The sequence below is a fragment of the Dipodomys spectabilis genome, unplaced genomic scaffold, assembly GCF_019054845.1.
Source record: "Dipodomys spectabilis isolate Male_0828 unplaced genomic scaffold, ASM1905484v1 ptg000054l, whole genome shotgun sequence".
NCBI classification, from domain to species: domain Eukaryota; kingdom Metazoa; phylum Chordata; class Mammalia; order Rodentia; family Heteromyidae; genus Dipodomys; species Dipodomys spectabilis.
Genome location: NW_024870731.1, coordinates 29,714,467 through 29,738,336, shown reverse-complemented (window position 1 = coordinate 29,738,336; position 23,870 = coordinate 29,714,467). Strand labels below are relative to the sequence as shown.

General features: G+C 41.0%; 1 protein-coding gene across 5 annotated transcripts in view; it reads left to right on the top strand.

Moving 5' to 3' along the window:
* Positions 1–23,870, top strand: part of Frmd4b (FERM domain containing 4B) — a 188,875-nt gene that overhangs the window by 146,686 nt on the left and 18,319 nt on the right. For all 5 annotated transcript variants that reach the window (XM_042679986.1, XM_042679982.1, XM_042679981.1 and 2 more), the window contains exons 10-16: positions 1,132–1,189; positions 3,900–3,986; positions 19,081–19,157; positions 20,396–20,534; positions 20,984–21,125; positions 22,513–22,646; positions 22,735–22,854. In XM_042679986.1, coding sequence (XP_042535920.1) covers positions 1,132–1,189; positions 3,900–3,986; positions 19,081–19,157; positions 20,396–20,534; positions 20,984–21,125; positions 22,513–22,646; positions 22,735–22,854 — 757 coding nt within the window. The remainder of the gene's footprint in view (positions 1–1,131; positions 1,190–3,899; positions 3,987–19,080; positions 19,158–20,395; positions 20,535–20,983; positions 21,126–22,512; positions 22,647–22,734; positions 22,855–23,870) is intronic.

The window sequence follows — 23,870 nt, the reverse complement described above, 5'->3', positions numbered from 1 at the left end:
GATCATTGTGATGTGGCTGCAAACAGGAGAGTTTTGTTACTTGGTCATTAAGAATCCATTCAGCCTGTGGAGTCTTAAGTTACTTTTCCTGGCTGGTACAGTTAAGTGCCATATACATATTTACTTAATCTCTTACATTTATGTACATGTAGCGTATGTACTTTTAAAATTATTGTTACTAGTTACAGCATACTGAGAAATTAATCTTTAAGATGTCATTTTTAAAGGGTCCTAGAGCCAGGCTACTGAGACTCACATTTCTAATTTTAGCTACTCAAAGAGGCTAGATCTGGAGGATTATGGTCCAAACCCAGCCCAGGCAAAAAAAAGTCTACAATACTCCATCTTCAGTTAATAGCAAAATACCTAACTAGAGGCATGGCTCAAGTGATAGATTGACAGCTAAGCAAGTGAGCCAAGCAAGAGTAAGACCCTGAGTTCAAACTCTAGTCCTGCAAGAAAAGAAAGGGAGGAAAGGAGGAAGGAAGGAAGGAGGGAAGGAAGGAAGGAATAGGGGACAAAGTTAAACAGGAACAGGTTCCTTGAGGGTAGAGTCCATTACAAAGTCTCAAAGGGAAGGTAAAACTAGCCAGTAATGCCAACATTTCCATAAATGTTTATTTGGGGAGGGGAATTATTATTTTTAAGTCAGATTTGTAGCCATAAAATTTCATTCTTTTAAAGTATATATTTCTAAGAATTTTACAACCTCAACTACAGTCAATGCATGCAAAAGCTTTATTTATTTATTTTTAATTTTTACTTTTTATCAACATGACCCAATAGTTGACTCTTATTGCTTGTATCATTATGTGCTTACTTAAAAAAGTTGCAATTTCAATTTATAAAACAGTATTATTCTGAAGTCATGGAAATATTCATGTGCAGGAAACAACATTTTCTATACCTTTTTGAAACTAAGGTTCTGTTAGAAGCTAACATTTAGATGAGGTGTAAACTCTACTACTTCCTATAATGGTTTATTCTATTTAGACATGAGCCAAGACATTAATCTCGATTAAAATGTGGAAAGTCAAAACTAAATGTGTTTACTTCAATCACTGTTTTCAAAAGAGTTCCTTTGACTGTTATAATGAGATTATGATGTATATTTGTATACATTTTCCTTAGGTATATGAAAATAGTTGAAGCTCTGCCGACTTACGGAGTCCATTATTATGCAGTAAAGGTAAATAGATTTTATATTACAGAGCTTTCATAATGCCTGTGATACTTTATGAAAATAACTAATACTAATTTTCTAAAATCAGACATATCAATATGCATGCTTGTGCAAGCTCTTAGAAATCGCTGCATTTCCTATATTGGTGTGTGTGTGTGTGTGTGTGTGTGTGTGTGTGTGTGTGTGTGTGTGTGTGTGTGTGTGTGTGTGTGTGTGTGTGTGTGTGTGTGTGTGTGTGTGTGTGTGTGTGTGTGTGTGTGTGTGTGTGTGTGTGTGTGTGTGTGTGTGTGTGTGTGTGTGTTGGTCCTGGAGCATGAACCCAGGGCTGGGTTAGAAATCGCTGCATTTCCTATATTGGGGTGTGTGTGTGTGTGTGTGTGTGTGTGTGTGTGTGTGTGTGTGTGTGTGTGTGTGTGTGTGTGTGTGTGTTGGTCCTGGAGCATGAACCCAGGGCTGGGTGCTGTCTCATTGCTATTTTGCTCAAAGTACTACTTGAGCCACAGCTCTGATTCTGGCTTTTTAGTGATTAATTGGAGAAAAAAGTGTCATGGAATTTTCCGGCCTGAGCTGTTAAAAAATGAGATCCTCCAATCTTAGCCTCCTGAATAGCTAGGATTACAGGCATGTGTCACTGGTGCCTGGCACTTTTTTTTTTTCTAATGGATACAACACAAAAAATTAATTTCTTTACAATTACATATTTCTAAAAACACAATTTTCGGGATAAGACATTGTTTATCTTGGTTTTTTTGTTTCTTTTCCTTTGGTCCTGGAGCCTGAACTCTGGGCCTGGGGCGCTGTCCCTTTAGCTCGTGCTCTACCACTTGAGCCACAGCATTACTTCCAGCTTTTTCTGCTTATCTGATGCTAAGGAATCGAACCTAGGACATCATGCATGTAAGGCAAGCACTCTACCACTGAGCCACCTTCCAAGTCCCCATCTTGTTATTTTTAACAAATTATAAAGCATGTTATTTTTTGCAAGAATACTTGCTACTTATTAGATGCTTTTTTAAGGCTTCTCTTAGTTCTAAGATACTCAGGTCATTCTCTTTTATTTTTTTTCTTCCTTTGTTGGTGCTGGGGGTTGAACCTAGGTACTTGTGCATGCTAAATACATGCTACCCCACGGAGCCAGACAATAAGCCCTACAAAGTTCTCTTTTGGTACACTCACCTTACTGGTTCTTACTTTAACCATTGTTCATGCCTCCAGTGTTACTAGGTTTTCATCTGATAGTATTTCTGTATGAAAATCATACAATATGTTTGATATTTTGCATAGTATTTTCAGAGTTTATCAGCAAAAAGGTTGACTAAGGAATATTTTGATGGTAAGGGATTAAAGTATAGCTGAAGTTAGAGACTTGTCTGAAAGATGAGTCATTTTATATTGATCCATTTTGAGTAGCTCTGTGTGTGTGTGTGTGTGTGTGTGTGTGTGTATGTGTATGACAGAGAGAGAGCTGTTACTGGGACTTGAACTCAGGGCCTTTCAAGGCTTTTTCACTTACACTTGGCACTGTACCACTTGAGCCAAACCTCCTTCCCTGCTTTTTGCTGGTAAATTGGTGATAAGTCTTTTGGATTTGTCTACCCTGGCTAGCTCCAAACCTTGATCCTCAGTCTTCTGAGTAACTAGGATTATCAGTATGAGCCTCTAGCTCTTTGCTTGAGTGACTTTGTTGGTGGTGGTGGTGGCCCTGGGGCACTGTCCCTGCGCTCTTCAGCTCAAGGCAAGCGCTCTACCACATGAGCCACAGCGCCACTTCTTGTTTTCTTGTGGTTCATTGGAGATAAGAGTCTCATGGACTTTCCTACACAGGCTGGCTTTGAACCATGATCCTCAGATCTCAGCCTCCTTAGTAGCTAGGATTATAAGCATGAGCCAGCAGCACCTGGCTTGAGTGACTTTTGATGTTACAACAGTGTTAACATTTTTACAATTGAAGACGCTGGGAAATTAGGTCATAAATACTTGCATAGTGAAGCTACCCTGTACTAAAACTATGGGTAATTTAAATTCTCCTGATTAAATTCTACTGATTAAATTTCTGATTTGCATGAATGTGTATTTTGGAGCCTACCTTTCATTTTTGGCCTTCACTCTGACAAGAACTAGAACGTAGATTTATATAGAAAAATGTACTGTTCCCTTTCTCATCTCTACCACAAAATGATTATTCACAAGCCCTGGTGTTGAGTTATGCGCTTAACCAAAAGGGTTTGGGGATGTTCCTGTGTCTATTGTTAATTGTGTTGTAAACATCAGGACTTGGAACCAGTTTTCTGGTTGTTGTAATTCTTTGGGAACTTCTCCAACCTTTATAGCTGGTTACTAATTCAGAGAACAAGAGGGTTTTTTGTTATCCATTAATGGATAACAAAACAAAATAATGGATAACTAGCTTCGTACTGGGTACATTCCCAGTTGAATTACTTAGATTTTGCTCTATCCAGCTATTTAATCAAAACAGTAATACTTCAAATTCTTTTTGATGGTGTATACAGTATTGATCTCTTGACCTCTATCTATTATTTGAAGAAACCTCAGAACATTTGAACGACAAGTTTCTTAAGTAGTGTTTGGTTTACCAAGACAACTTGGCTTCGACCTGTTCCTGCTTGTGAAGAGAAGAGGCTAGTGACTATTATTGGCCCTCTAGAAGGCTGAACAGTTAGGTCTTTGTTCTTTCTCACTGTTTTCCATCTTCTAGGACAAACAAGAACTTCCCTGGTGGCTTGGAATCAGCTATAAAGGGATCGGCCAGTATGATATACAGGATAAAGTGAAGCCTCGGAAAGTAAGTGTGACTGACTTTATCAACCTAGGAGGACCTTGAACTGATAGAGAAGCTGGCCACACCATTGTCAGGAGGCCCTGGAAGGATCTTGGCAAACCACTTAGCTTAGTGAAGCCATGGGTCTGGAAAAACTCAAGTGAACTATGAAGTTTTTTGTTGTTGTTTTGGTTTAGTTTTGTCAGTCATGGGGCTTAAACTCTAGGCCTGGGCACTGTCCCTCAACTCTTCAGCTCAAGGCAAGTGCTCTACCACTTGAGCCACAGCACCACTTCCGGTTTTCTGGTGGTTAATTGGAGATAAGAGTCTCATGGACTTTCCTATCCAGGCTGGCTTTGAAGCATGATCCTCAGCTCTCAGCTTCCTGAATAGCAGGATTACAGGTGTGAGCCACTGATGCCCGGAAAACTATGAAGTTGTTTTACAACTCATTTGTGCACTATCTGCATGATTCTCTTGAATGATGCCAATCTGCACTGAGGTTTAGTTACCAGGATACAGACTGTAATGTATCTCCTAAGCACCTACACATACGTTTCTGTTTTTTAAGTTAGCATGAGTAGAAGGTTGCCATGTATTTTATAAAGTTTACATTTGTATATGTATGTACATGAATGCATACATACATATGTACACACTTTTGCAGGGTTAGGTAGTCCAATGAATATATTTTAAATCCAGAATTTGGGGGTACCAATTACTTTTTAATAAAATGGTTATAAGTCATCTTCATGCTGCAACTGCTTCTACTGTTTACTTATCTTTTTGTGTGTTTGATGGTACTGAGGTTTGGACTCAAGGCTTTGTGTTTTGCCTTGTGTTCTACCACTTGAGCCAGTCCTGCAGAGCACTTTGCTGATTATTTCAAAGATAGAGTCTAGCAAACTTTTCTGCCTGAGCTGGCCTTCAACCTCAGTCCTCCAGATCTCAGCCTCCTGAGCAGGTCAGATTATTGGCATGGGCCACCAGTGCCTAGCTCTACTTTTTCCTCATCACTGTTTCAGTTTTCTGAGATAAACATGTTTATTTTTTGTAAAGAAAGCTAAAAAAGGCAGTACATATGAAAAGGTAAGACTCATAGTCTCTGAGATTTGGATTTTCCAGAACATGAATTGGTACTTAAGATTGATTATGAAGTTGCCTCTCTTGACTGAAAGCATAAGCATCCCATAGATTTTTTTTGCCTATTTAAGAATTGATGAGTTCATATAGATCATCATCCAGCTGCTGTTGGCCCTTTGAGAATCATTTCAGTGACGGACAAGCTCTACTCCTGATGTCTGATTGGTTGTGCCAGCATCATAAGCAGCTGCATGAGTGAAACAATGCCTCTGTTAGCAGATCCTGGTTAGCCTACCTGCATCATCTCCACTAGCATCACAGCCTTAAATCCCTCCTCGCTGGTCCGTCTGTCTCAGGTTCTACTTTTCATAAAGCAGCCCCGAATCATTCCACAGCACTCTGCACCTTGTCAGGGTCCTTGTCTAGGATCAGTCTGTGCTCACAGTCTTCCTTGAGTTATGAAAGTATATCTCCTCTCCTTGTCACCGTTTTAGAGCTGTGACAGATAAGAGTAGTCTCAGGCTGTACACAACCTCTTTCCAAGCTCTCATGAACCAGACTAGTTGTACGTTGAGGCGTCTTACCAGAAATTATGAATGACAATGAGAAAGCAACATTCAACCATCGATCCCCATATATAAAGGGGACATCGAGAGAGCATGTATGAAGTCATAGGATTACTATTTTGTTTCTGCAAGGCAGATCAATTTAATGTCTAGGAAGAATAGGAGAAATAGTGTTCCTGCTTGAGCAGGTGTGTACACTATACCTCAGTGAATAATCTAGGTCACACCTGTAGTCCTAACTACTCAGGATTGTGCTTATTATATATATATATATATATATATATTTAGTGGTACAGGGGATTGCATTCAGGGGCTTATGCTTACTGAGCAAATGCTCTACCACTTGAGCCACACCCTAATCCAGTGAGCATTGTGGCTTGAAGCCAGACAGGATAAGAAAGTCAGTAAGACACTTATCTCCAATTATTCAGCAAAAAGACAAATGTGGGATATGATTCAAGTAGTAGAACATCAGCCTTGAGTCAAACAGCTAAGAGAGAGATCTCGGGCCCTGAGTTGAATCCCAGTACCAGCACAAAATAATAATTAATTAATTAATTAAAAGAACATACGTAATTTAATCAACTTGTAAGTAATTTCTCAACTAACATGCTTGAGAAGATTGAGATTCCTTCAGAATGTAAATGCTTCAAAGAAAAAGCAGATTGTTTTCCCCTAAAGAATGGTGAGTCAGAATCTGTACAGTAAATATTAACATAATTTCCTCTTTTGCGCTTGTGACTCACAGCCTCTCTTTACCTTCACAGCTTCATAAAAATTGGTAAATATTGCTTGACACTGATCATAATCAGGTGGCTTATTCATTCCAAAGTCTAGACAAGAGTCAGAAGCCACTTCCTTTTTTTTTTTTTATTTGCAGAGTTTTCCTTTTTTTTTAATTTGCAGAGTTTTCTTATTTCATTTTCAAGACACGCCACACACTTCTAAAGGAAACAGAAAAACACATCCTGTGTTTTTATGCTGTCTCTTTTTTGCAATCTCTTTTTTGATTATTTTAGAATGTGTTTATCCTGTACCACCTTTTGCTTTCTGCTTTGTTCTTCTGTTAAAATCTGACGATGGATTTTGCATCCATATACTTAATATTTCCTATGCCCTACTGATTTGAGTTCATTGAGAGGGGTGGGGAGTATTCTCTAAGTCCCTCTCCCAGTCCAGCTTAAACAAATAAATGAATGCATAATTTAAACATTTCCAAATACTGATACCCATTGAATAAGGTTATAGGGACACACTGAAATGTTCAGCCTCTTGAGCCACGTGGCTGTGCTATGATAATAATGTGGTTTAACAGCAAGCTAGGACAAAGATGTACCAAGAATCAAAAAGACTGAGCCCAAAAGACTGTTTTAAAAAGAGGTTTTTTTCAAGATGCACCAGCAGAGGCCTGCCAGCCTTTCTGGATAAGTGTCTGTTAATTATTGCCGGTGAGTGGTGTCCACCATGTTTGTTTTACCTCCCAGAGCACCCAGTAAGTACTCTTCATGGAGTTTAGCTTTAAAGTTTTTTTTTTTTTTTCCAGTCCGGGAGGCCAATGGTTTGTTTTCCTTCCGAATAGTACAATAAATAATGCAGGGCAAGAGTTTAGGGGACGTCCCAGACCTCGTTCCTGATGTCTGCCTGCTGTGTAACCTTGAGCGTATTGTTTGGTTTTTCTTGAATACTGGTTTTCTCATTGGCATGGTGGTACTGCCACTGGTTAAAAAGGGTGGCTGGAAGAACTAAATGGAGTTCTATTTAGTACCATCCTAACCCCAGTCACTATTGGATAACTTGTAGTCAATCATTGGTCATGGAAGAGGCAGAGGATATATGGGAACTAAACTTGGGTCATTGGCTAGAGAGGGACCTATAATGGCTACAAGTTCGTGGTAAAACTGCTGGAATAGGAAGTTATTCCTAGGAATGTATAAGACTTTCTCTTCCCAATTAACCAGAATGCCCAAAGGTGAGATACATATGAAAAGTAAAGTATTTAAATCCCTAGTGACATATCACAGAATTCAGAGCATTAACATTTTAGCCCATCAAAAGTTTTATTGTTCAGTTCTCCCTTTCTCTATGAAATGTAGGTTGCCAACACTTATCGATGGTGAAAATGTACCAGAACTTGACTGAATTCTAAATGGTAGGGCATTTGAATTTTACAATAGGTAAAGATTTTACTTTAGGAAAAATAGAAAAAAAAAAAACTTTAAGGTTCTACATTTTTATTGCTCCAAGTGTTTGCAGAACAAATGTCTGCTCTTCAGCAAGGAGTGGCTGAGTGGAGTATAAGTATTTGTCGTGACTAATTTCTAGCCCTCCGGCAAGAATTTCACCTGGGAAAACCAGAGTCAGTCAGCTGGTAGAGATGGGAGAATAAAATGGCATGTTCATCTAGGTGTCATCACTAAACCATCCTAGGATGAAATGCTTTCAAGATTGGCATCTTTTTGCATTATGCATGCCAAGAAAGTCTGATGATGAACTTTTTCACTGAAGGTGGGAAAAAGTTCTAGGCCTTCATTACCTGATTTAAAAAAAAAAAAGTTGGGATTCCCTAATGCCTAGAGCCAGAAAGATAAGCACAAAGGCTTTCCTGTTCTCTCTTGTCATAAACATAGAGAGCTTGTTTTATTTAAAGACAGTGAGGTAGTTTTTTTGGTTTGGTTTTTTCCTTTCTTACTCTTTTTTTTTTTTTTTTTTAACACAACCATGTTGACTATTTCAGCCTCTCCTTCCACTTTCCACTACCAATTTCACACCAAGAATGTTGATCAGAAGCTACATCTAATACTGCCTAAACTCTATGAAGGAAATTCATTGTGGGAAAGAAGAAAACATGTACTTTCTAATCGTATTTTCTACATGAAGGCAAAATGAAGTATGGTATGGAAGAGAAAGATGGGATTACAAGATGCCATCCAGAGACCTGTCCATCCTGTTTATAAAGGGTATAATTAAGCTCCAGCCACACCAATAATCAATCTGATTGTGGCTAAAACCGGCCAAGCCTGAGAAAGCAGAACTCTAACCCTAGAGCATGGATTTGAAATCAAAACCAATTCTACATTCTCACTGACCAATGACTTACCCTAGAAGACACCTATCCTTTCTAGGCCTTTCTTTTCTCATGTATCACATTTAGATCATTCTGTCTACTCTCTACCTCCCAGACCCAAGGAAGCAGAGAATGTTTTCACTGAGTTTAAATATTTCGCTGCACTCTAACTTATAAGTATAGTGGGCTGGGTGGTATTTTCTCCTTCTGTAGTTCATCACAATTCCAAGTTTAGAAATTGTAATATTGCAAATTAGAATTCTAAGTTGAGGAACTTCCTCGAATTTGACCGGATATTGCTGAAGAATGTAGTCTTTTTCTCATTCATATGGTTATCACTTGCTGCAAGGGAGACTGGGAAGTATTGGCCCTAGTTGGGTGGCCAGGACGGAAGACAACTTAAGGTGTCATGTTGCCAAAAGGAAGTATCAAAATAGACCTGAGGTGAGGGGGGAGGGGTATGGGGGCAGGGGGAGAAACCTCATTCCTTTTGCCTTATGTTTATTTCTTTTGAAGTCTTTCAGGATAGTAGCTGATAAGGAGCATGTAAGCAAAGAAATGAAAACAGGATTAAAGATTCTGACTTGCTTCTGATGCAACCAGACAAGAAGAAAAGGATAAATACTGGGGAGGGGGCCGGGGCACTTGCATGTGCAGGGAAGTCTTCCCTGAGAAAGGCTACATGTAAGCTGAGAACCCAGAGGTGAGCTGCTTATCAAGTTGGTGGCTTGTTCTAGTCAGAGATGAGAGTGTGCTGCCTGGAAGGAGGTAAGCTAGTTTTAAAACTGAGAAGAGCCTGCTATAGCCACAGCTTCCAGAGTGAGAACATTTCCCCCATAGTAATGACAGATGCTCTTAGCAGAGGAGGAAATGGCGCACGAGCAGAACCATCAGGTGTCATTCATCATCTGGTTACTTGAGGTATCAAGGCACGTAACAAGGAACAAATTGTTGACACATGAAGAAAAATGAAAGGTAGCTCTTAAATAGAACTGACCAGTCTGAATGCAGACCAAAGCAATTAGCCACTATGACAAGTCATTCTATGAATGGTCATACACAGTAATGATTTCTTTACTATATACCTGTGGCCAGTGATCAACAGGCCTGGGATTTTCTTTTTTCTTTTTTGGAAGGTGTGGGGTAAGGGAGAAGAAGTAGCAGAGTTTGACTGATATCAAATTATCTAGCTTTAAAATTTTCTAAGAACACAGCATAATAATAAACTAGACTATGTGTTTGTTTGTTTTTTTCAAGAAACACATTTACCAAGTTGTTGCTTTTTGTAAGACCCCTGAACTAATTTCCTTTATCTCTTTTAAGGGAAAAAACAAACAAACTATAGTCTTTGCCACCAAGGACCTGGCATTTCATCTGGAAAGAAAGAATATATTTAGGCATAGAGATTTTCTTGGGAGGATTTAATAAACAAAAGGGATACTACCCCAAAGACGGGGGCATCAGCATAAACCCCAAACATCATGCAAGCAGCTATGGGTAGCAGGCCTGCCCTGTCTGTCTCAAATGCACACAGTGAGCGCTCTCATGCAAGTTTTAACAGGAAGTCATTAGCTCAGCTCTGGGAAGATAGACATTTGGCCACAGGGGAAAATTTGGGTGCGATGACATCCTTTACACGTCAGCGTTTATATTATACATTTTCCAAAACCCGAACTGCATCTTCTAAACCTTGCAAACCCCCCTCCCCCCCATGAGTCTTATTCCTTCCTTTTAAGATGTGATGTTTTATGACTTGTCAGGTGAGGAAATCACATCTGAAGACGGTTGTCATTCTCTGAGTGTGTGATGAACTTGTAGTTGACTACACCTGATATGTCTGATCAGTTGTTGACAGTTCCTCTGGCGCGTGACTTTTATACTTTGGAAGCTACCTGAACAACCATTTGCCCCTAATGAGATAATCTAGTTGAGAGAAATAGAACTCCAAAGTTCATTACTTTAGAGCAGAAAGTTGTATAATCTACATCAATGCATTCCAGTGACCAAAGCCTAGGGAATACCACCACTCTCAGGAATTGTTGATCTTAGTAACATGAATGTTTTCACTGCGTCTGTCCTGTACACTGTAGGATGTGCAGCTGCATCCTGGGGCATCTGGGTGGTATAAAACCATCGTAAAGCTGGACACCCGTACCTTATGCCTGTAATCCTAGCTACTCAGGAGGCTGAGATGCCAAGATCAAGGTTCAAAGCCAGCCCAAGCAGGAAAGTCCATGAGAGTCTTCATTTAACCACCTAAAAGACTGGAAAATGGAGCTGTGGCTCAGGTGGTAGAGCACCAGCCTTGAACAGAAAAGCTCAGGGACAGTATCCAGGCTCTTGAGTTTAAGCTCCAGGATTCCCCCTACCCCTCCAACCATAAGTTGAGACTCACTAGTTCTAAAGAAAATTGAGGAGTCTTCAAGACCCATCTACAAATGGCTACTATAGTTATTTTAAGTGTAACTGGATGTTTTTCCTTCCTTCTTTCTATTTTGTTTTTGTTTCTTCCTTTTTTCTTTTGTTAAAAATATATTGAGCCGGGTGCTGGTGGCTCATGCCTGTAATCCTAGCTGCTCAGGAGGCTGAGGACTGAGGATCATGATTCAAAGCCAGCCCAGGCAGAAAAGTCCCCATCAGACTCTTATCTCTAATAAACTACTCAAAAAAGCTGCAAGTGGTGCTGTGGCTCAAGTGGTAGAGCACTAGCCTTGAGCACAAAGAGGCTCAGGGACAGGTCCTAGGCACTGAGTTCAAGTCCAAGTACCAGCAAAAAAATAATAATAAAATAAAAATATATATTGACGCCAGACATGGTAATGCGTTGCCTGTCATCCCAGCTAAAGTGGAAAGATCACCGTTCAAGACCAGCCCAAGGAAAAGCATGAGACCCTATCTGAAAAACAAAATAAAAGCAAAAGAACTGGTGTTGTGGAGCAATGTAGAGCAGTTGCCTAGCAAGGTTGAGGCCCTGTGTTCAATCCCAAGTATCATCAAAATGTAAAAAATGAATACATATATGCATATACATATATGTACTTTACATATACATTTGTTTTATTCCCATATGTCTTGCAATATGTTCAGTAAATGTAACCTTTTAACATTATAAAAGGTAGGCCAATCCTCACTCAGTTTTGCTTCAGGTAATAACAGGGGATCACCTTAGGTGAGTCATTGTTTGATGTACTTTAGCTGAGACTCTCCTGAATTTACTCATTTCCAGCTAAATGATTAACCTATAATACAAGTACAACTACAAAGCCAAACTCCTGTGACTGTGACATCTTTACTATTCTTTCTTTCTTTTTTTTTTTTCCCGTCAGTCATCACCGGGCTTGAATTCAGGGTCTGGGCCCTCTTTTGCTTAAGGCTAGTGTTATACCAGTTTGAGCCACAGCAGTTTTCTGGTGGTTAAGAGATCTATCTCACAGGCTGGTTTTGAACCGCCTTCCTCAGCTCTCAGCCTCCTAAGTAGCTAGGATTATAGGCATGAGCCACCAGCGCCTAGCTGTCTTTACTATTCTTGCTTAGTGGTTTACTTGGATAACTTGTACTTTCAATCTGGCAGGAGTTAATCTGGATCTTTTCTATCCAGAGCTTTCCCTGGGTCTTTCATGACACCTCCCCACCCCCCACCCCCACTGCAGGTGGTTCCCCTGCCCTGGGGCAGGTACCGGATGCTCAGCATTCTCCTACCTGTTCAGACCCATTCCTTTTGCCTGGCTACTCTAGACAGGTGGGAGCTTGCTCGGGTGCATCTTCTATGCCTGTGCCTCACCCTCTCTTCTCATCTGTGACCTCCAGGGTACAGGGCAGAGAACAGATTTCCTACCTACAGGGTTTATCATGAAACACCCCCGAAATCAACAGAGTCTGAAACTCAGAATTGGTGTTTTGAGTGACACAGCTATGTCAACAGATTGACTCAGAAGTTTCCGTCAGTGGAAAGACAGATGTGGGGTTCAGCTAGATTGTTTCTGAATTTCTTTCTGCTGTTAAGTGGCTGTTCTTGACTGGATAAAAATGAGAGATGTAGATGGAGAGTCCTTCATAGCAATACATCTAGCTTTACCATTTAGTAAATATGTGTTCTGAGCCAAGCTCTGGGTTAAACACTGTACAGTCTCACTGAATTTTTTTTTTCATTTTCCAAGAATGTGCTTTATTCACTTTTTTAATTGTGAAAATGCCGTACAGAGGGGTTACAATCACATGGGCAAGGTAATGAGTACATTTCTTTTTTTGGGGGGGAGGGGTCCGGTCGTGGGCCTGAACTCTGGGCCTGGGCGCTGTCCCTCAGCTCTTCAGCTCAAGGCTAATGCTCTACCACTTGAGCCATAGCGCCACTTCCGGCTTTTTTTTTCCGGCTTATGTGGTGCTGAGGAATCGAACCCAGGGCCTCATGCATGCAAGGCAAGTGCTCTACCACTGAGCCACCTTCCCAGCCCATGAGTACATTTCTTATCAAGCATTGTTGTCTCCTCCTTTGTTTCCTCTTCCCATCCCTTCCCATCCCCCGCCCCTCCCACCAAAGGTGTAAAGTTCGTTTTTTGGACATAATGTCTTCTACATCTTACTGTTGCAATGGGTCCACCTGTATCCCTATTTATAAACAATTTGTTTTTTCTCTTCCCCTCCACAAATTATACCAACATCAAATACAGTGAAAACAAGGGTTATACCATGGGGGAGGGACATACAAAGCAACAAAGAAATCATCTTATAAATATTTTAGAAACAATCGCAAGAAAGAAAAAACATTCGAATCCTTATCTTGGGGTTCATTTCGCCTAATATCAACTTATCTGACCTTTTCTGCTTGACTCAGACATATACTAGATATTGCAAATAAGGGAAACCATGGGACCTATGTTTCTTTGGGCCTGGCTTACTTCACTTAATATAATTTTTTCTTAAATAATGCTGCAATAAACATAGTTGTGCTGGTAGCTTTAGTATGGTCTTGTTTGTGATCATTTGAGTAAATGCCCAAAAGTGGGATTGCTGGGTCATAGGGAAGCTCTATGTGGAGTCTTTTGAGAAACCTCCATACTGCTTTCTAAAGTGGTTGAACAAGTTTACACTCCCACCAACAATGCAGTAAGGTTCCCTTCTGTCCACATCCCCTCCAGCATCCGTTGTTATTAGAGTTCTTGATTTTAGCCATTCTAACTGGGGTGAGGTGGTATCTCAGTGTTGTTTTGATTTGCATTTCTTTTATGACTAGGGAGGTTGAGCATTTCTTCATGTGTCTATTGGCCATCCTTCTTTCCTCTTCACAGAAGTTTCTCTTTAAGTCTTTAGTCCACTTATTATTGGACAGTTGTTTCTTTGAGGATTTGTTGTTGGGGGATTTGATTTTTTTGAGTTCCAGGTATATTTTAGATATGAGACCCTTGTTTGGTGTATGGTTAGTGAAGATCTTCTCCCAATCCGTGGGCTTTCTGTTGATCTTGCTAGCTATGTCCTTTGCCATGCAGAAGCTCTGCAATTTCATGCAATCTCATTTGTCCAACCTTTCTTTGATTTGTTGTGTTTCTGGGTCTCTATTAAGAAAATTTCGGCCTGAGCCAAGGAGACCTAGGGTTTCTCCTATTCCATCCTGTAATGTTTTCAGAGTGTCTGCTTTGACCCCGAGGTCTTTGATCCACTTGGAGTTGATTCTGGTGCAGGCTGATATATAAGGATCTAGCTTTAGTTTTCTACAAGTGATTAACTAATTTTGCCAGCACCATTTACTGAAGAGGCTGTCTTTCTTCCATTCTATTTTTTTAGCTCCCTTATCGAAGATTAGATAGCTATAGGTCTGTGGGTTCATTTCTGGGTGTTCAATTCTATTCCATTGGTCCTCAGGTCTGTTCTTGTGCCAGTACCAAGCTGTTTTGATTACTATGGCTTTGGAGTAGAGTTTGAAATTTGGTATTGGTATTCCTCCAGCACTGTTCTTTCTGTTAAGGATTGTTTTTGCTATTCGGGGTCATTTATTGTTCCCTATGAATTTTTGGATTGCCTCTTCTATTTCCTTGAAGAATGAGGTTGGAATATTGATAGGTATCGCATTGAATTTGTAGATAGCTTTGGGAAGTATTGCCATTTTCACAACGTCGATCCTTCCAATCCGGGAGCATGGGAGGTTTTTCCACTTTCTAAGTTCTGTTTTGATTTCCTTTTTCAGGTTTTTAAAGTTTTCATCATAGAGGTGCTTCACTTCTTTGGTTAAGTTAATTCCTAGGCATTTTATTTTTTGTCTCACTGAATATTTCTGTCCTGGGATACAGCTATTGTTGGTCCATTTTGTAGAAGATGAAAGTGAGGCTCAAGGGAGTTAAGCAACTGCCCAAATAGCACAACCTGATCCAATCCTAGGCAATCTGGTCTCCTTGACTCGATTCATGTGGGCCTTACAAGGGAGGGCTGGAGGAAGGAAGAAGGACCTATTCATGATTTGACAACAGGAAGAGGACCTTGCCCACTGAGGGTGCTCAAGAAATGTTTGTTGTTGGAAAAGGAATGGTTTCAAGCCAAGTGCTGGTTGGTGGCTCATGCCAGTAATCGTAGCTACGTAGGAAGCTGAGATCTAAGGATCACTGTTCAAAGCCAGCCCAGGCAGGAAAGTCCATGAGGCTCTAATCTCCAATTAACCCAAAATTCAGAAATAGAGCTATGACTCAAAGTGCTAGAGCACTAGCTTTGAGCAGAAAAACTCAGGAATAGCACCCACACTCTGAGTTCAAACCCCATGACTGACCAAAAAGAAAAAAAAGAAAAGCAATGATTTCAGAAGTTAATAGTATGCATTTAAGCCTGTTTTCTAAAAGTCCCTTTGCTCTTTCTCACAGGGTTGTTTCTTTTAGGTTTGACAGTAGGTTGGATATTGAGGCACCATGATAATGAAGTGGAGAATAAGGAAGAGGCAATTCCTAATAGTTCTTCAGTTTGTGCAAGTGAATATTGACTGTAGGTTTCCACAATAGGGCTTAAATATTTAGCACATCCATTCCACCTAATAAAGTATTGTGTTTGGTAAACCATTTTAAAGCCATCAGCTCCTCTCACTCCTAAGGATAAAGGGAAATTTTTTATTCCTGTGTAATATTTCATACACATTCACTTTCAAAACAAGGTTTGATAGGCTGTCTTAGGAAGTAAGTACCAACCAGAAGAAGGACAGCTAAAGAAGAGAATGAATGAGGATGAATATGGTTTAAATAGTTGAAATTGTTTTAAGAAAGATGAGTAGGATAGGGGAAAGTGATAGAGGAGGTGTGCGTGACTGGGGTATATACATATATCCATATACATATGTATACATATATATTTACATGTATGGAAATGGTACAATGACATCTCCCATGTGCAACTAATGCAGACTAATTTTAAAAATAGGGTTTGATAATCTTCTATGCTGGTTTTAAATTTCTTAGCTTGTCATTGTTTTAAGACAAGATTAATCACCTTACAACTATTTTTTTCCTAGTGTAATTTCTTGATTATTTCTGTAAATAGTATTTGTGTTGTTTCTCTCCCTTTTTCTATTTTATCTGCTTATTTACTTTTGCAATGTCAAAGTAATCCAAGATGGCTGCATTCTCTTACTCTGTGTCCATCCATCTCAACTGAAGGTTTCAAATGAATGTAGCGAAGAAATAAATCTGGAACAGCTAATTGTCTTATTTTTATCTTAAAACTATTCCCCTCTGTCACTAGCAGCATATTCTAAAACCAACAGATTCTCAAACTCAAAGCTTTTAGTGAATCCACATAAAAATAAACAAATAAATACCAACGAACGATTGCTACTATGCTAAGTAATGACCATTTTGGCAAATATTTTGGTTTCATACTTGACACAGTATTGTAATACAAATACACTTTTTATTTTCTAGTTTTTTAAATTATCTTTTAGTATTGTACAAAGGGGTTTCAATTCAACGTGTCAATCTCTGATTACAGTGTACTTTGATCAATGCCATCCCTTGCCAAAATATGCCCTTTTTTTTTTAATCCTCAAGAATAGGAACTAGGGGTTGGGGGAAAAACAGGCCAGTACAAGGGCTTGAACTCAGGGCCTGGGTGCTATCCTTTAGCTTTTCCTCTTTGCACTGGTGATTTTACCAACTTGAACCATACCTCCACTTCTGGCTTTTTGGAATTTAGTTGGAGATAAGAACCTCACAGACTTCTGCCTGGTCTGGTTTTGAACCATGACACTCAGCTTCCTTGAGTAGCTAGGATTACAAATGCATACCACGGGCACCAGGCTTATTTTTCTGTATAACTAGGAAAATTACGAGGGTGTTTGTGGGTATGCACATAAATATATACTATCAGTGACCTATAAGATGCCATATCCTACATAACTGTTCTCCAACTAATAGAAAATGTAGAAACTATAAAGCATACTTTGCTTCTCTCAAGTCCTTTGAACATAGATCTCGCCCCTCAAACACAGATGTTTTCCTTGCAGCCTCCTTTAGCTTTTCAGCTGACTTAGGGTATACCTTACTGTATGGGGTGATAAACTACTTCTCTAGTGCAAGTTCCCCTCCCAAATCAGTCTGGCCTGATTAGCTAAATACCTAATTATTTTAAAGTTCTCCAAAGGAGTGTAAGCCCTACATCCTCCTCAGCAGGGCTGCTTTGGATCACAGGGAGCGTGTCTGTCCTCCACGTGGGCTGCACCCCGAGTGGAGACAGTGCTTTCGCACCGGTATTTGATCGAGTGACGGGAGGGGGAGGGGTGGCTTTCAGGGATCAAGTTTCCAGCAGAACCCTGGCTTTTCTGTGGTGTGTGGGAATGGCCCGAGAAGGAAAACACAGCTGAGCTGCATTCTTGCTCTTCCTGTAGAACCTGTTCATGTGCTGGGTAAGCAGACCTGGGCATGAAAGAAAAAAAAAAGATTTTCCTAAAACAGCCAGCCGTGAGACTGGTGGGCTGCAAGTGGCGGATTTCCCAGAAGGAATCACCCCAGGCCCAGCCCCAGAAGTCTCTCTTCTGGGGGGGAAAAAGGAGCCAGCCCTCTGCCGTCCTCCCGGATGGGAGGCCGGAGGAGCTGGGGGTGTGGCCGGCGGACTTGCTGATGTCAGGGGCGGACCTGTCGTGGGAGGCATGGCTTGTGAAACGAAGTTACACCTAGTCTTATGAAACTCAGTTCCAAAAGCACCGGAGCTGCCGTCGGAAGCAGGGTGTGTGTGTGTGGTGTGTGTGTGGTGGGGGGTGTAGACAGCGCTGGGGCTTGCCCTCTTCTTTCTGTCCCCCTACTTTGGGAACTTATGGATGGAAGGAAATGACCACCTCGAGCCCCCGGACACAGTGGGACACGGGTACGTAGACGTAAGCTTGCGCTCACTCCTCCTTGAACGCCTGGGGAAGGGTTGGGGGTCAGGGACAGCCCAGTGTTGCGGTCAGACAGCGCCCGTGTCGGTGGGTTGCGGCTGATTTTCCTGCCGGGGGTCCCACGGCTGCGCTTGGATGGAGACTGTGAAGCTCCGGTTCTGCTGATCTCTGCGAGGGTCGCAGGGTGGTGCAAAGTCTCCTCTCCGATCTTCTGCGGAGAGTGCGTCGCGGGGACGCGAACCGCTGGTTATTGGGGTGGGGGGGGGGGGTCCATTTAAAACGTTCTCGTTAAGATTCCTCGGCCATCACCGGAACGTGCAGCCCGAGCCCGGTGTCCGCGCTCCCCCTGCCCGCCCATGCCTCCTCGCCGTGGGAAGGGGGCGCGCGCCCTGGAGCGCACGGGAGACCTCCAGCAGGCTTGGGTCAGATGGCGTGCCACCAGTTCCTGGGGCTCAGCTTCTGTGAGATTTAGGGAAATTCTGCTAGGTGAGAAACTACCAGTCTGAGCGCCACTACCAGTCTGCCTGGGAAGTGGGGGACAGGGGAGGGGAGGGGAAGGAGGGGGAGAGAGAGGGGAAGAGGGCGGATTTCTCTTTTACTTTCACTTCGCAAATTCTTCTGAAATTTAATCTGCGATCTTAAAGTCATTCTGATCTTCAAGACACTCCATCCGGTATCTTTCCATTCACAAAGGAAGTCAGCATCTCTAAGAAGAAGGTTACTTGCTTACTGGAATCTTAGGCAGGTTTCCTATTGTTTCCTTGAGTCAGAGGAAAAAATAGTATGCGTGTTCCCATGCTTGGTTTTATTGTGCTGGGGAGATTTATCAGGTGAAGCTGAGTAGGTACAATTTACTGTCAGAGGAAGGAATAAAATGGTTTCAGGTTGTGGTTGATTTGGGTTTAAAAAAAAATGTTGATGAATCATTTATTTGGGCTTAACTTTATCAGCATACATTCCTGAGAACTTAAAATCACTTTGCTTATTAAGCTGATTTCAGGACACTGTAAAACTAAGAGTAATTACTGGCTGTGTGACTTTTCTTTTTTCTTCTTCTTCTTTTAGTTATTTCAATGGAAGCAACTGGAGAATTTATATTTCCGTGAGAAAAAATTCGCTGTTGAAGTTCATGATCCACGAAGGTAAAAATCAGAAATTTTTGTCTGGTCCCAGGCTCCCTGTGGATAACACTGCTGTGGTTTTTGTATGAATGCATGCTTTTCTTTTTCTTGAGGCTATACCTTAGAATTGTAGAGTGATAGGGTAACTTTTCAATACCTCCAGGGGGATAGACTTTCTCCAAAGCACTGGGCCACTTTGCATCCATACCAGCAATATAGGAGGTTCCAATTTCTCCACACCTCACTACCACTTGCTATGTGTGCACACGTATGTGCTTGCACATGTGTGTTAAAGACATCATTGTAGTGTGAAATGGTTTTCTCCTGGTTTAACTTGTCTGCATTTCCCTTAGGATTAATGAGGAACAGAGCCTCTCTTCATGAGTTTATCAGCCCATGTGTAGAACTTAAGAGAAATATCAATTCAAATCCTGTGATCATTTCTTAATTTAGTCCTTAAAAAAATAAAAACAGTTGTCAAATTATCAGCGTGAATGAAAATCAGGATGTAGGTTCCCCAAGCTCTTAAGATAAAGTTTATGGATGTTTTGGAGGTTAGAGAGATGGGAGGAAACAGCTGCAGAAAAGAAAAACGGTGACCCAGGGAGATAAGCCAAATTCCGATGAAGAACATTAGTACCCCCTCCCCCCCTTCACACACACACACACACACACACACACACACACACACACACACACACACAGCCTTCCTCTGTACCCAACCTCCTCTCTCTCTTCCTCTCTCTCCTTCTCTTTCCTCTCTTCTTCTCTCTTTCTTCCTCTTACCTTCCTTATTGTATGGATGCACAAATAATACTCTAGCCTAAGACATTTCCAGCTGATATCATTGTATTCATCTCCTAATGTTATATTCATCTCCTGGGTAGATTTGGTCACCTAGATCAGACAAGCTCTTTCTTCAATGGAGGCAGGCCCTTGAGCCTCAGTCATGATTTAAAGACATTTAAATCATCACCTGTCCTTCACCTCTTGTGGTGGTCCTGCGTTTCTAACTGAAGGATTTTCTGGAGCCTCTCATTTGACTGATGCCTGTTCTGCTTTTCAGTGTGTGCATTCGTGGTTTTGAAAATATGCTTAGATTGCCTAGATCCTCAGTAGTTTTGTCATAAAAAGGGGAAAATCAAGACCTGGTCAGCCCCCTAGTGACCAGCAGAGTCAGTGAAGAGGAAGGTGCCCGTAATAACACTGTCCTTACTGGTCCACAGCAATGGATTCAACTGCTTTCCTTCATGTTCTAGGATTTCAGTGTCTCGGAGGACCTTTGGGCAAAGTGGCCTGTATGTGCAAACGTGGTATGCAAACTCTTCTCTGATCAAGTCCATCTGGGTGATGGCTATTAGTCAGCATCAGTTCTACCTGGATCGGAAGCAAAGCAAAGTAAGTAACTAGAAGCATTTGCATAGGGGAACAGATCACAGTCTTGTAGCTATTTAGGAGATGAACTTTCTCAGCAAATATGCAAGCCCATGCATTTTTGTCCTTTGAAGTTTTTTTTTTTGGTTTTTTTTTTTTATCTATACTAGCAATTGTTTAAGTTTCCTTCATCTATTTAAAAGACAGACGCTGGTATGCATATGTATGGACATTGATGGTGTTGCTGGTGACATTAAACTCTGTGACTGAACCAAGCCGTGAGAGAAAAGCAGTTATAGTGACCAAAACATTTTAAATGCAGAGCTTAAGGGTTTTGTTTTGTTTTGTTTTCTGGTATCAGCTTAATAATTATTTTGAATTGCCCTCTGTGTGGATATTTTCACAGTATAGTAACTTAATGTTTGGATTATAGTAAAATGTGATTCGTTTTGCTAATTCTATATGCTCTGTAGGCAAAAATTCCTTCTGCCAGAAGTTTAGACGATATTGCAATGGATTTGACAGAGACGGGAACACAGAGGGTCTCCAAACTGATGACACTGGAAGCAAAAAGCCAGTTCATCATGGCAAGCAATGGCAGCTTAATATCGTCAGGTAAATCCTCGAAACTGAAAAGGATATGACATCTTTGGTGTTGTGGGTTTATTTATTTATTTATTTATCTATTGGTGTTTGGTTTGGTTTATTTTTTGTGCTGGCACTAGGGCTTGAACTCAGGGCCTGGAAGCTGTCCCTTAGCTTTTTAGACTCAAGGCTGGTGCTCTACCACTTGAACCACAACCCTACTGTTGGCCTTTTGGTGATAAATTGGAGATAAAAATCTTCACATTTGACTATCTGAGCTGGCTTTGAACCACAGTCCTTAGATTGTGCCTCTTAAGTAGCTAGGATTATAAGTGTTAGCCATCTGGCCACAGATTTTGGTATTTTGTGGTTTTCTGGTTTTTCATTTGTTTCCCCACACCCATATACATATATACCCATTGCTTGGAAAACAAAGGAGTTTGGGGGAAGCTACAGGAAGCGACAACTTTGAATACAAGATACATTGTATTCATAAACTTCTTTTTTAAAAAATTATTGTAACGGTGATGTACAGAGGGGTTACAGTTACGTAAGTCAGATATTGAGTACATTTTGTTTTAAACAGTGTCACCTCTTCCAGTGCTTTGTTAAATGAAACTCCTTCGTACACCTCCTTAAAGATAATAATGAACCAAAAAAGTATGAAGTTATATCACAAATGGTGACACTGTATAAGTAACATAAAATGCAAATATACTGAATACTAGGAGCACCCTCAAAGAACATTTTTCTCCCCATCAATTCCATCAGCTTCTCCCAATGTTCAGTTTTATTTTGTTTTCATTATATAGTTTTTGATAAGAGAATCATCCAGTATTCCATAATATAAAATGCTGCACAAACGTGATCATGACTGCACACGCCATAAAGCCATAATCACTGTGCCCTGCCCTCGGTAGAGACTGTGAGGTCTCTGTCTTAGCAGTCCTGGGGTTGTGCTTAGTGGATTTTCTCCTCACTTTGTCAACTTACCAAATGATTCGTCCTCACCATCCCATTGTTAGCGTGTGGTTTCTGAAGCTGTCCAGAACATTCCTTTGCTTACCTTTCAAAGGAATAGTTGACAGCTATCTCAAGGTACATCATACTTTCCTCCTGCTTAAAAAAGAAAAGAAATTATTCCTTGGGTGTGTCTGAAACATGAAGCATTCTGTCATCGCTTCCAAAATGACCAAGTCAAAAAGCACATTTTTCTTACCAGGTTCGGTCCGATGCCCAGAGCCTGAGAAAATGTTCTCTGGTTTCCTCTTATTATGTTCAGAAACAAGGAGAAAAGAAATAAACTAGCTTTTCATAGCAGGTTGGCTGGGCAGGTCTTTGTCCTTCTCAAGGAAGGAAGCCGGCTGGTTGATACTCCCCTCCCCCACCCCCTTGCCTTCCCCCCCCCCGAATCTAGGTTCTCAAGACTCAGAAGCCAGTGAGGAGCAAAAGCGGGAGAAAATCCTGGAACTCAAAAAGAAGGAGAAGCTGTTGCAAGAAAAACTCCTGAAGAAAGTGGAAGAGCTGAAGAAGATCTGTTTGCGCGAGGCCGTGAGTGCCCTGGGCTCCTGGCTGGTCCCCTGGTGTTGCCAGCTGTGGTCTGTCACTTACCCACCCTTGACCCCACCCTGTTTTTCAGGAACTCACGGGTAAAATGCCAAAGGAGTACCCGCTGAACATAGGCGAGAAGCCCCCGCAGGTCAGGAGGCGAGTGGGCACCGCGTTCAAGTTAGATGACAATTTACTGCCAACTGAAGAGGTAGGAGTGCCCATCCTGAGCCTTTCTGTGAAGCAGACTGCGAAGCCAGGAGTGTCCTCACACTGTGTCTCTGGTTTTTAAGTCACTTACCCATTAGCATGGCCTTTACTTCATGAATCAGAGGCAGCATTAAATAAACTCTAAATATTTATAAATGGAGAGCTCGTACTATTAGAATTAAGAACTTCCCCATTCGATTCCTGCAGAACTTGGGAGGCTGAAGCAGGAGGATTCAAAGTTGGAGGACAGCTTGAGCTACATAGCAGGGCCTTGCCTGGCCTGGAAATACTATTATTGTGTGGGTCCTGGGGTTGGAACTCAGGATCTGGGCACTGTTCCTGAGGATTTGTGCTCAAGGTTTACCCTCTGGAGCCAGGGTTCTACTTCCAGCTTTGTGCTGATTAATTCGAGATAAGAGTTTCATAGACCTTCCTGCCCATGCTGGCTTTAAACTGTGATCCTCACATCTCAGCCTCCTGAGTAGCTAGGATAATGGACATAAGCCACCAGTGCCCAGCTTAATATAATATTAATAATATAACTTTATCATATAATATTATTATAAATGATCATAACAGCCAAAAACCTAGCCTTTGGCAAATAGTTTAAACCCTTTAAAGTTTTTCATTTTGTAGGTATCTATTTTACCCTCTGTAAAATGGGAATATTGGTGGAATTTCCCTCTGAGGGAGGCAATGAGTATTAAATGAGTTAGTACATGTATAGCATCCAATGTAATTCAATGTAAAGATAAGTTAGGCAAGATAGAATGTACTTTCTCATATACATGCCATCAGCCAAGATGACCCTACCAATATTTCTTGTAGAAACAAAATCATCTTAGCTTTAGAAAACAACAGCTAATCCTAACAGAGTGATCTTAATTAGTGGAATACAGAACCATGCAACCAGGAACAATGAGAAAGAGGAATCAAACCTAAATTATCTATCTCTAGTGAAATACAGAAACAGATAAAGCTCTGCATATGAATATAATATTCTGTATCCATGAGTCC